General features: G+C 35.1%; 1 protein-coding gene across 6 annotated transcripts in view; it reads right to left on the reverse strand.

The window, feature by feature from the left end:
- The window catches only part of LOC309487883 (coiled-coil domain-containing protein 30), a 62,370-nt gene that overhangs the window by 2,848 nt on the left and 46,583 nt on the right, over positions 1-12,939 (reverse strand). Inside the window, exons 1-18 of one of the 6 annotated variants that reach the window (XM_082155829.1) lie at positions 12,688-12,785; positions 11,838-12,020; positions 11,583-11,703; positions 11,299-11,504; positions 10,831-10,917; positions 9,401-9,569; positions 9,240-9,311; positions 9,032-9,147; positions 7,877-7,941; positions 7,472-7,706; positions 6,481-6,558; positions 6,287-6,409; positions 4,312-4,482; positions 4,057-4,172; positions 3,226-3,367; positions 3,017-3,153; positions 889-991; positions 77-799 (exon numbers count right to left, since the gene is read on the reverse strand). In XM_082155829.1, the coding sequence (XP_082011955.1) occupies positions 737-799; positions 889-991; positions 3,017-3,153; positions 3,226-3,367; positions 4,057-4,172; positions 4,312-4,482; positions 6,287-6,409; positions 6,481-6,558; positions 7,472-7,706; positions 7,877-7,941; positions 9,032-9,147; positions 9,240-9,311; positions 9,401-9,569; positions 10,831-10,917; positions 11,299-11,504; positions 11,583-11,703; positions 11,838-12,011 (2,178 nt within the window). In that variant the 5' untranslated portion in view covers positions 12,012-12,020; positions 12,688-12,785 and the 3' untranslated portion in view covers positions 77-736. Of the gene's footprint in view, positions 1-76; positions 800-888; positions 992-3,016; positions 3,154-3,225; positions 3,368-4,056; positions 4,173-4,311; positions 4,483-6,286; positions 6,410-6,480; positions 6,559-7,471; positions 7,707-7,876; positions 7,942-9,031; positions 9,148-9,239; positions 9,312-9,400; positions 9,570-10,830; positions 10,918-11,298; positions 11,505-11,582; positions 11,704-11,837; positions 12,021-12,478; positions 12,786-12,939 lie in introns of those variants that run through there. The other 5 variants (XM_082155827.1, XM_082155825.1, XM_082155826.1 and 2 more) reach the window with 5 other exon arrangements.

The raw sequence follows: 12,939 nt of genomic DNA on the forward strand, positions 1-12,939 counted from the left end.
TTGGTGTCTCACAGTGGATTCGAACCCGGGTCTCTCACACCAAAGGCATGTGTCTTATCCATTGCGCCACCACCACCCTAAAACAGTCTTCGATTAAACAAAACAATATACGCTAATAGTTCTCGTTCTTAGTGTGAACGGGTCTTTAAAGACGGCACATATTTGACTCAGGATCACGTCACCAGTCTCGAGTCGCACGGGTATATCTGTGGCAATAGCCAACAATACATTGTATGGGTCAAAATTATCGATTTTTATTTTATGCCAAAAATCATTAGGATATTAAGTAAAGATCATGTTCCATGAAGATATTTTGTAAATTTCCTACCGTAAATATATAAAACATGTATTTTTGTGAATGCTGCACAATCGCCAACATAAATGCACAACTTTAAAGGAGATTTTCTCAATGTTTTGATGTTTTTGCACCCTCAGATTCCAGATGTTCAAATAGTTAGTTAGAATAGATAATACTCAATATCTCGGCCAAATATTGTCCTATCATAACAAAAAATCAAAACATTTAAAAAAATGTACCCATGTGACTGGTTTTGTCGTCCAGGGTCACATATTGATTGGCTGCCCTGTCATCGTCAATGATGTTCTCACATGAGGAAAAAGGAAGCTTTTTTTGAGATAATTAAGAAATAAAAGTTATTGAGATCTTTATTTAGAAATATATATCTTTAAAAAAAAACATTGAAACAATTTACACTGAAAATAAAAGTGAAGTTGTTTATGTAGGAAAAGTGGATTGGTCCTCGCCCTCTATGACACGACTCTCAGCAGTGTCTTCCTGCTGTAAAACATGAACACAGATCACACACACCCTAAACTAAACCATCCTAAACCTGTCAATCCGATTGGAATGAATGTACTCGTGCTTACGTCACAATCGGTCTCGGCCAGTGTCGTCAGGCATTCGATGTGCTCGGACATTCGTGCCGTCGTCTGGTGTAGCTGACGGTTTTCTTCTTCAAGCAAATTTATCCTGAGGAAGTTCAACAAGAAATGTAGTTTTGATGGATGGATCGGAAAAACAAAACTACACTACTGATCAAATGTTTGGGGTTGGTAAGTTCATTTGAAAAAAGTCTCTTATTCTCAGCAAGGCTGCATTTATTTATTCAAAAATACAGTTAAATCGTTATATTGTGAAATATTATTAAAAATAATGAGTTTTAAATAGTATTAAAATAGCTGAATTTTCAGCATCATTCAGTCTTCCGTGTCACATGATCCATCAGAAATCATTCTAAATGCTTAATATTTTTTTGTGGATGCTGTGATATGTGTTTTTCAGAACGGTGTTTATTTGAAATAGACATTTTTTGTCTTTACTGTCACTAATTTCTTTTAAAAAAAAACCTGCTGACCCCAAACTTTCAAACATATTCAAAAGTACCTAATTTGCATATACCATATCACTCCGCCAAATGATTTCTGTTATTTCAAAGGTCCTTACAGCTTACAACAACAAAAGAACCAAATAATTAAAATAATTAAAAAATTTCAAATAATGAGTATTATTATTTTCAAACATATTCAAAAGTTCCTAATTTGCATATACCATATCACTCCGCCAAATGATTTCTGTTATTTCAAAGGTCCTTACAGCTTACAACAACAAAAGAACCAAATAATTTAAATAATTTTAAAAAATTAAATAATGAGTATTATTATTTTCAAACATATTCAAAAGTACCTAATTTGCATATACCATATCACTCCGCCAAATGATTTCTGTTATTTCAAAGGTCCTTACAGCTTACAACAACAAAAGAACCAAATAATTAAAATAATTAAAAAATTTCAAATAATGAGTATTATTATTTTCAAACATATTCAAAAGTACCTAATTTGCATATACCATATCACTCTGCCAAATGATTTCTGTTATTTCAAAGGTCCTTACAGCTTACAACAACAAAAGAACCAAATAATTAAAATAATAAAAAAAAAATAATAATGAGTATTATTATTTTCAAACATATTCAAAAGTACCTAATTTGCATATACCATATCACTCCGCCAAATGATTTCTGTTATTTCAAAGGTCCTTACAGCTTACAACAACAAAAGAACCAAATAATTAAAATAATTAAAAAATTTCAAATAATGAGTATTATTATTTTCAAACATATTCAAAAGTTCCTAATTTGCATATACCATATCACTCCGCCAAATGATTTCTGTTATTTCAAAGGTCCTTACAGCTTACAACAACAAAAGAACCAAATAATTTAAATAATTTTAAAAAATTAAATAATGAGTATTATTATTTTCAAACATATTCAAAAGTACCTAATTTGCATATACCATATCACTCCGCCAAATGATTTCTGTTATTTCAAAGGTCCTTACAGCTTACAACAACAAAAGAACCAAATAATTAAAATAATTAAAAAATTTCAAATAATGAGTATTATTATTTTCAAACATATTCAAAAGTACCTAATTTGCATATACCATATCACTCTGCCAAATGATTTCTGTTATTTCAAAGGTCCTTACAGCTTACAACAACAAAAGAACCAAATAATTAAAATAATTAAAAAAAAATAATAATGAGTATTATTATTTTCAAACATATTCAAAAGTACCTAATTTGCATATACCATATCACTCCGCCAAATGATTTCTGTTATTTCAAAGGTCCTTACAGCTTACAACAACAAAAGAACCAAATAATTAAAATAATTAAAAAATTTCAAATAATGAGTATTATTATTTTCAAACATATTCAAAAGTACCTAATTTGCATATACCATATCACTCTGCCAAATGATTTCTGTTATTTCAAAGGTCCTTACAGCTTACAACAACAAAAGAACCAAATAATTAAAATAATTTAAAAAAAATAATAATGAGTATTATTATTTTCAAACATATTCAAAAGTACCTAATTTGCATATACCATATCACTCCGCCAAATGATTTCTGTTATTTCAAAGGTCCTTACAGCTTACATCAAAATTAAAAAATTTCAAATAATTTCAAACATATTCAAAAGTACCTAATTTGCATGGAGGACACTGAATCCAAAGCATTTTTCTGTGCCTCTTCGAAGTCGTGCAGCTGTAAAAGAAGATCTCTCTTCTTCTGAAGCAGACTCTCATTTTCAGATGTGACCATCGTCATCATGTGTGACGTCTGATGAGGGGCAGATATCGTCATTTAAAAATCATATTCATTTTTGAATATTTTATTAGTCTGCCATTTTACCTTTTCCTCCTGTTTCCTCAGAATAAAACTCTCTTTCTCCAGCTCTTTTATTCTGTCGTCGCGCCAGCGCGTCTCTCTCAGGTAAAGCCCTCTGGCCCGGCTCAGCTTGTTTTTGTAGTGGATTCGCTTGTCGTTGTATTTACTGGAAATATAAAGCAAATACTAAAGAATCTCTTCCAAAATGCTTTACTTTAAATCACTCAACAAAAAAGCATTTTAAATTAATCTTTAATGTTTGGATCTTTCTGCAGCGCTGCTATAGCATCGAGATGCTAACTTAAATATAGTTTTGATTAATATACGTATACTTTTTTTTTTTTTTGTTAAAATTTATAATTACTCCATGACTGCTAAAAAAAGTATGTTCAGTATGAATGTGTGTAGTAAGAATGATATTCGGAAGTACTACATTCGCCATGTTGCCCTTGTCACGTGACCCACCAGTGTCAGTTATGTTGTTTCACTGCCATTCATAAATCCTCTCCCGTGGCCTCATGGGATAGTAAAGTGTCCATCATATGAATCTCACTGGAATAATAATCTCACTGGTTTTTCACCTACTATATAGTAGTTAAGTATGCAGCCCTCTTGTCTTCTCTGATGACGTGTTTACTGGCTCGAGGGCGGAGCAACCTGTCACTCACATGAGATCCACCAATAGCTAAACCACAACCATCAATCAATTCCCCACAGACAAAATCAAGTCCCGCCCACATTTGTTCTTGTTCGAGAAGCTGTTTCATTCAGATATAAGCCACAATAGGGAAGAAAAGACAATCGCAACTTGCGTTTTATGTCGACTGTAACTAAAATAACCCTGGCTCTCTGTACCTCCTCTCAGTGTCCACGCTAACTAGAGCTAGCTGAAGTTCAGTCCTCAGAGAGTCTGTCTCCTGTTGACTGCTGGTTAGTCTGTTCTTCAAGTCACTGATGTCTTGTTGGAGCTGCTTGTACAGCAAACACAAATGATTTAGAGTTAGTGCATGAGTTAAAATTGGTATATACAACTTAAACCATTGCAATCTGTTGACTAAAGCACATTTAAGATTCCCTCAGCAACACAAAGGTCAGCTCTGCATCAGGTACCCTCAGGTTCTCCTGCTCCGCGTCACTGATGCTGTGTTGAAGTTGTGTGTTGGTTCTCCTCTGGGACAGCAGCTCTTGTTTGGTGGTGCTGAGGATCTTCTGGATGCCCTGGAGCTCCTTAAACAGACTCTTCTGCTCCTCTGCCTCCCGCTGAAGCTGGACCTCCTGTGACTGATGTGAAGAAGAAGAAGAATCATTCGTTAGATTTATATAGCGCTTTACATATCCTCCTCAACCACTAAAAGTGTGTGTTCAGTGTCATTTCAGGGTCACAGCAGGGGTCCCAAACATTTTGGACAGTGGAACCCATAAAATATTTACTTGAAGTACATCCTGAGAGCCTAAGTTAATATTTCAATAATTTAGCAACATATGTCGATGGTCAAATTATATAAAATATCGAATCTCTTTCAGTAAATGTTTTATTTTGATTGTTTTTATTTTAAAGTTATTTAATATTTCTATATATAGGGATTCACAACTTGGCCACAAAAAAAAAAAAATTACAATTATTTTGACATGTATGGCAATTTTAACAGCGATATGATGATGATTAAACCAACTAAGTCCTCTTTCAGGGTCTTGATTATTATTATTATTAATAATAATAATTATTAGTTTTGACTCTAATTATAAAAACAAAGACATACATTTATTACTATTGTAAATTATAGTTGTACTGTAAAACTTTTTTTGTGATAATTGTAAAAATAACTATTTTATGTCTTAAATTCTTCACTTTTAAACGTTCAAACCCTCAAGCTTTTAACATTTAAAATCCTCAAAGTTTTATTTGGCAGAATATAGGTGAAAGTGTTGGAAATTATGCAAATGTATAAAATAAAGTGAACCAGCTAAAGCGAGCTACGAGGTAATCGACACTATTTGCTTCTGTTGAACCCGTCAGCCAATATTATTTCAACTTAGAAGAATCGTGTTAAACTGCGGAATTTGTGGTAAAAAAAAAAAAACTACATTACCCATGATTCTGTACAGAAAAATTCCAGAGAGTCGAAAGAAGCAAAACGTGCCAAAATAGCTTTTTAGCTCCTCCCGTATATATAAATATATAATCAACATTTTAAATGAGTAGTTTTATATTTCTTTATCGTTTTTAATCCGATTATGCTGTATGTAGTTCTTTCCATCACTAAAGAGGTTAAAGGGGTCATCGGATGCTAAATTCACTTTTACATGGTGTTTACATATAAATGTGTCTTTGCAGTGTGTGGACACAACCACCATACAATGAAAAAAATCCATTCACTCCTTTTTTTTTTATCTTTAAAAAGCCTAAACACTCTCAATAATCAAGATTTTCTGAGCAATATGATGTCACATTGCTCATGCTCCGCCCACGACCACTGACGGACTGTCCAGTATTAGCATATTTCCAGTATTAGCATATTTCCGCCCTGAGCCATTTGTATACTGTCTACCAAGGCGTCACTTTGTGTGTCTTGTGTCGACACCCCCCACTGAGCAGTTGCTCATTATCATTTAAAGAGACATGCACCGAAACGGGTCGCTGTGAACCGAGCTGTTTTTAAGGAGGTAAAAGGGTGTTGTTTTACACAACCATTGAGGAATTTTAACCAAAGTATGTTACAAACTTTACATGAAGACCCTAAAGAATCATACCAACTTGTGGAAAATGGGCATCCGATGTATTATTATTTTCAAACATATTCAAAAGTACCTAATTTGCATATACCATATCACTCCACCAAATGATTTCTGTTATTTCAAAGGTCCTTACAGCTTACAACAACAAAAGAACCAAAGTTCACAGTCTTGTACCTTTATCCAATTTCCAAAACTTTCAAATACAAAATGTTATGAATGAACTCGTAGCTGGTTGGCTTGATTCATGGCTTAACTCTTTAACAAAGACTTTTTTTAAGTCCCTATGGGAGAAATGAATGGAAAAAATACTTCCGGAACCAAAAACACTCCAATAGAGGTTCCTTCACACCTGGACCAAAGCTCTGGCCTGATGGATTTCCACCTGCGTGGTCTTTGTCAGCTGCCTGGTCTTCTGCTGCTCCTCCTGGAGGACAAACTTCAGCCGGCAAACTTCAGCGTCCAGACATGACAACTAAAAAAAGTCAGTGAGTTAGTCCCTAATCATAACTAATGACCAAATCAAAGTCAAATGGCTCTGGTTACCTCCTTCAGGTGTTTGTCACACTGTCTTTCCACATCCTGCACCTCCAGCTCTCGTACCTTAGATGCTAAATCTCTGATCTGTGAATGCACAAGACGCATGCATTAAAGGGATACTCCACTTTTTTTGGAAATAGGCTCATTTTACAACTCCCCCAGAGTTAAACAGTTGAGTCTTACCGTTTTCGAATCCATTCAGCCGATCTCCGGGTCTGGCGGTACCACTTTTAGCATAGCTTAGCATAGATCATTGAATCAGACAGGACCATTAGCATCTCTCTCAAAAAAATTACCAAAGAGTTTCGATATTTTTCCTATTTAAAACTTGACTCTTCTGTAGTTACATCGTGTACTAAGACCGACGGAAAATGTAAAGTTGTGATTTTCTAGGCTGATATGGCTAGGGACTATACTCTCATTCCTGCATAATAATCAAGAAACTTTGCTGCCGTATCATGAGTCCAGCAGGCGTAATGATATGACGCAGCGCCTGAAAATAGTCCCCAGCTCGGTAACTTCCAACGTGACCGGGACTAAGTTTGTCTAACCTATTAGACCTATTTTCAGGCACTGCGTCATATCATTACGCCTGCTGGACTCATGATACGGCAGCAAAGTTTCTTGATTATTACGCAGGAATGAGAGTATAGTTCCTAGCCATATCAGCCTAGAAAATCACAACTTTACATTTTCCGTCGGTCTTAGTACATGATGTAACTACAGAAGAGTCAAGTTTTAAATAGGAAAAATATCTAAACTCTTTGGTCATTTTTTTGAGAGAGATGCTAATGGTCCTGTCCGATTCAATGATCTATGCTAAGCTATGCTAAAAGTGGTACCCGGAGATCGGCTGAATGGATTAGAAAACGGTAAAACTCAACTGTTTAACTCTGGGGGAGTTGTAAAATGAGCCTATTTCCAAAAAAAGTGGAGAATCCCTTTAAAGCATTTGCTATATTAAACTTGTGTGTGTGTTTTCCTTCTCAGTCCTCACCTCCACCTGAAGGCTGCCGACGGTGGTCCTGTAATCGTCCGCCTGCTTCTCACAGAGGTTCTGAAAGTCTCGCACTAACTTCTCTGTCTCCGTCCTCTTCCTCTTCTGCTCTTCACATTCATCCACTGCTCTCCTCCGCAGATCCGCCTCCATCTCAAACTCCATCCGCAGCTTCAGCGTGACCCGGGTCAGATCCTGCAGCGTGATCAACCTCTCCTGCATCTCATCAAGACACCTGGAAAACACCAGACCATTCATTTCACAACCTGAGCTTTCCAGAGGTGTGTCACTGTTTTCTCAGCGGAATTCTTCATTGTCTTTATTCTTATAAAAATGATATATATAAATAAGGTCCATTAGCATGAGTATGTTTATCGATTATAAACAGTCAAACTGCGGTCGAACCGTTTATGAATATCCTCTTCCTGCGGCTCTTTGGATGGAGTGACAGCGCTGTCAGGGGCTTCTGCCTGTTACAGTAAAATAACATGAATCGTGTTTTTATCATTTTTTATGGTGCAACTCACTCAAGATGAATTTAAGTAATATAATGTGTGTGTACGTGTATGTGTGTGTATATATATATATATATATTAGTGCTGTGAAACGATTAATCGCATCCAAAATAAAAAAAATTTCACATAATATATGTGTGTGTACTGTGCATAATTATTTTGTATATATAAATACACACACATGCATGTATATATTTAAGAAAAATGTGTTATTTAAAATATTTATATTTCTCTATAATACAAATTATATATGTGTATATATATATACATACAGTATATTTAAGCAAATATTTCTTAAATATATACATGCATGTGTGTGTATTTATATATACAAAATAATTATGCACAGTACACACACATATATTATGCAAACACATATTTTTATTTTGGATGCGATTAATCGTTTCACAGCACTAAAATATATATATATATATATACTGTATATATATATATATATAGAGAGAGAGAGAGTATATGCAAATGTATGCAAAAGTCTCTTCTCACCAAGGCTGCATTTATTTGATCAAAATAAAGTAAAAACTGTTATATTGTGACATATTATTACAATTAAAAATAACTGTTTTCTGTGTGAATATATTGTAAAATGTAATTTATTTCTGTGATCAAAGCTGAATTTTCAGCATCATTACTCCAGTCTTCAGTGTCACATGATCCTTCAGAAATCATTCTAATATGATGATTTGCTGCTCAAGAAACATTTCTCATTATTATCATTGTTGAAAACAGTTGTGCTGCTTATTATTTTTGTGGAAACTGCAGGATTCAGGATGTTTTTGATGAATATAAAGTTCAAAACAACAGTGTTAATTTGAAATAGAAATCTTTTGTAACATTATAAATGTTTTTACTGTCACTTTTGATCAATTTAATGCATCCTTTCTAAATAAAAGTTTCTTTCAATTCCTTAAAAAAAAATCTTACTGACCTAAAATTTTTGACCAGTTATGTATGTATGTATGTGTTTATGTACATGTTTCTGGAGGAACCATTTCTTTATGTATCTTTAAATAGATTATTATCTTACCATTTCAAGCAAATTCACACGTTCTGCCTGTAGTCTCTTCACACACACCCTAAGATAACACAGTTCTTCTTCCTGTTTCTCATTTATCTCTTTTATTTTTCGCAGTTCAGCCACTTCTAAGAAAAGCAAGTCAGACCATAGGTCAGTTCAGCTGAGAGGTTGATACTACTAAGATGCACAAGACAGATAAATGAGGAATAAATGATACCACAGCGTTTCAGTTTCTCCACTTCGTGTCGGAGGTGTTCAACTTCCATTTGAGCTTCTTGCAGCTCTGGTTCTAGAACAAAAGCATGATTTTGATGTCAGTGTGTTTATGAGTGTCTTCCACCTTTTTATCCCTAGTGTGAGACCAGTGAAGTGATTAACCATAAGCCTTCTGCGTCAAGTGAGCAGACTCGAGCTCATCCGTGAGTCTGCGGATCTCCTTGTGGGCCATGGAGAGCCGGGCTGAGGCTTCTTCTACATCTCGCTCCAGTTCTTGCAACGTCCACCCCTTCAGCTTGTCATCCCCACTGCACCGCATGTCAACCGCCTGCTACAAACACAAACACTCATATAAGACCACTTGACAGTGGGTATTTTGTGTATTCCATTAACCAGTGCATGCAACTAAGATGCTGCTTCAAAGAATCCTCAACTTGCATGCTTGAGGAAAAAACTTAACAAGAAAAGGAATCAAAGGTTTTAAAGTGGTCCTTGTAGTATACTGTAAAGGTTAGTAAAAGTGTAACGTGTAAACTAAAAGAAGGTTTCAAAAGTGTAAAGTAAGTTAAAGTGTATAGTAAAATAAAGAGTAAAGTAAATTGTAAAGATGTAAAAGTGTAAAATAAAATAAACCAAAAGTTAGTAAAAGTGGTCCGTGTAAAATAAACACACAGTATACTGTAAAGGTAAGTAAAAGTGTAAAGTAAGTGTCAAGTTAGTAAACGTGTCAAGTGAAGTGTAAAGGTGAAAGTAAAAGGAATCAAAGGTTAGTAAAAGTGAAAAAAAAAGTAAAAGTGTCAAGTCAGTCAAAGTGTAAAGTAAATTGTAAAGATGGTCACATTTAAAGTAAAAGAAATCAAATGTTAGTCAAAGTGTAAAGTAAAAGTGTCAAGTAAGTAAAAGGGTAAAGTAAATTGTAAAGATGGTCAAATTTAAAGTAAAAGAAATCAAACGTTAGTCAACGTGTAAAGTAAAAGTGTCAAGTTAGTAAAACTGTAAAGTAAAGTGTAACGATAGTAAACGTGAAAGTAAAAGAAATCAAAGGTTAGTAAAAGTGGCCCTCATGTAAAATAAACACAGTATACTGTAAAGGTTGCTAAAAAAGTAAAGTAAGTGTCAATTTAGTTCAAGTGTGAAGTAAATAGTAAAGATAGTAAAAGTGAAAATAAAAAAAATCAAGGGTTAGTAAAAGTATAAATTAAAAGTGTAAAGTAAATTGTATAGATGGTCAAATTTAAAGCAAAATAAATCAAAAGTTAGTTAAAGTGTAAAGTAAAAGTGTCAAGTTAGTTAAAGTGTAAAGTAAAAGTGTCAAGTTAGTAAAATTGTAATGTAAAAGAAAGTGTAAAGTAAACTGTAAAGATAGTAAAAGTGTAAAGAAATCAAAGGTTAATAAAAGTATAGAGAAAGTAAGTTAGTAAAAGTGGTCCTTGTGTAAATTAAACACACAATAAACTGTAAGGTTTGTTGGAATCCATCTGAATTAAGACTAATAAGAAGCAATACCAACGCCTCTTAAATTTTGTTTACGCCTCTATGCTTTTTGTTGTGCATTTCAATTACATGCATCAGGTTAATTGTTATAAACATACAGGCATTAATTTCTGTTTACTCTGAGCTGCCTTTCTGAGTCCTAGGAGCCGCTTCCAAGGGCTCTGAGCGTGTAGTGGTGGTGACACCTTGTGGAAAGACGAGGAGGAATATTTATTAAGTCTCTAATCAGACATTTTACACATTCATAAAAAAAAAAACATAAAACACGAATTAGGTCAGGAACATGATGTAATATTGTTGGAAAATATAAACTATATACAGTATACTCACGTAAAGTAATATGTACTATATAGCAAATCTCAACTGCTTGACTGGTTGTATCGTTGCAAAATGTAAACTATATTATTGTCCAGCTTCAATCTGCTAAATGCGACATAAGGCATGAAGTTAAGAAATTATAAACTCTAACATCATGAATTTTTGTAAAGTTGCTTTAAAACGTGCGTATAAATAAATTTGACTTGACATGTAGGAATGTAAAACAACATGAGAACTGATTATCTTACTTTGACCACATTATCTTCACAACCCTGCGACGTCTGAACATCAGGATGGCTTGCGCTCTTCACATCCACATCCTGGCTCTGTATTTTCTCCAGCAGGGATGCTCTGTCTGCGAGGAGGTAGGCCACCTGTTCACTCAAGCTGATGGGGATGATATCAGCCAGACCTTCCTGAAGTAACATCTCGGAGACCTCGCTCCTCTGAGCCTCTGTACATATAGATTTAAATGTCATGAGTGGAGTAGAGCGAGCGGGCCTGAGGGAGGAGAGAACAGACAGAAACGCACCTTGCTGCAGGTGGATGTCGTCCAGAGAAGCACGGAGCGCTATGTTTTCTTGTTCGAGATGTAAAGCCACAGAGTCTCGGGTTTTTGTGAGACTCTTAATGTGATTGATGTATTGCTGGACCTGGGAGCACACACAATCTCTTATATATATCTACCTAAACATCTCGTTTTGTGTTCCACAGACACTCATATGGATCTGAAACAAATACAGGTGAGTAAATTATGAGTTGTTTTTTTTTCTTTAGCCCAACTCACCTTTTCAATCTCAGCGACTCGTTCCTTCTGAAGATCTTGTATCTGTTGGTTGAGGGACTTCACAGTACTTTCACTGCTCTTGTAAAGCTGCCACAGCAAAGACAAGCGCTCATTAATGGAGGCCGAGGGGTCCAAACCTTCCTCCTGCAGTCGCTGCTCCATGTCCTGCAACATCTTTCCATCCTGAACAGACATAGAGATGCATCTTATGTCTATCTATATCTGTCTGTCTGTCTGTATCTAACTGTATATATGAATCTATCTTCGATCTAAACATGAACTGATCCGAGATCAGTGTTTGATGTGTTTAGATGAGTACATCAAACACGTGATCTGCTCATGTTGTTTAAACATCCTTTGACAGCTGTTGTTGCAGATCGGAGGAGGTGGTGCACATGCGCACATCTGTTTTTCCTTTTAAACGACTTGCGGTTTTATAGCATGAAAACTTTACTACTTTCAGTTACATTTGTTTTTCTGCGAAAAGACTAGAGCGAAAGCAGCAGATAGTATGAGGTATATTTAGATAACTTATAACAGACGGATATTTACCACAAAGCCAGTTCGTGATGTGTTGCCCTTTAAAGAAAAAAGTAAAATGAGCGATTCGCCACGGAAAGGTTTATAAAAACAGATCTTACCTGTGCTGTGCACATCTCCTACCGTTATTCAAAACCATTGAAGTTACTTTTTAGTTGTTGTTAAAAGTTATTGTTTTAAAAGAGAAATATCCCGCGAAACACACGCACGCACACGTTGCCGACTGAAGCGTTCTTCTTTCTTTCAACTCGCATTCTAACAAAACGTTCAGACGTTCACGGTCGCCTAGAAACGGATGTTAATGTATCACCTTCAGAATATTTCAGCGTTTACTTGGAATGTACGTTCATCAGCGACAGCAGTGTGTGTGTGTGTGTGTGTGTGTGTGTGTGTGTGTGTCTTTGTGTGGGACGTCCTGCAAAAGAACCCCACACACTCCGCAATAATAAACGAGGTTCCCAAACAAGTAGCTATATAAGGTTCACTCACGAAACGGGTGCATTTTCCACTTTGAAAGGGTAATTTAAAAGTAAATGTTATTATATACACTTTTATTTTAAAA

This window comes from Leuciscus leuciscus, assembly GCF_965113295.1.
Source record: "Leuciscus leuciscus genome assembly, chromosome: 23".
Classification (NCBI taxonomy): Eukaryota; Metazoa; Chordata; class Actinopteri; order Cypriniformes; family Leuciscidae; genus Leuciscus; species Leuciscus leuciscus.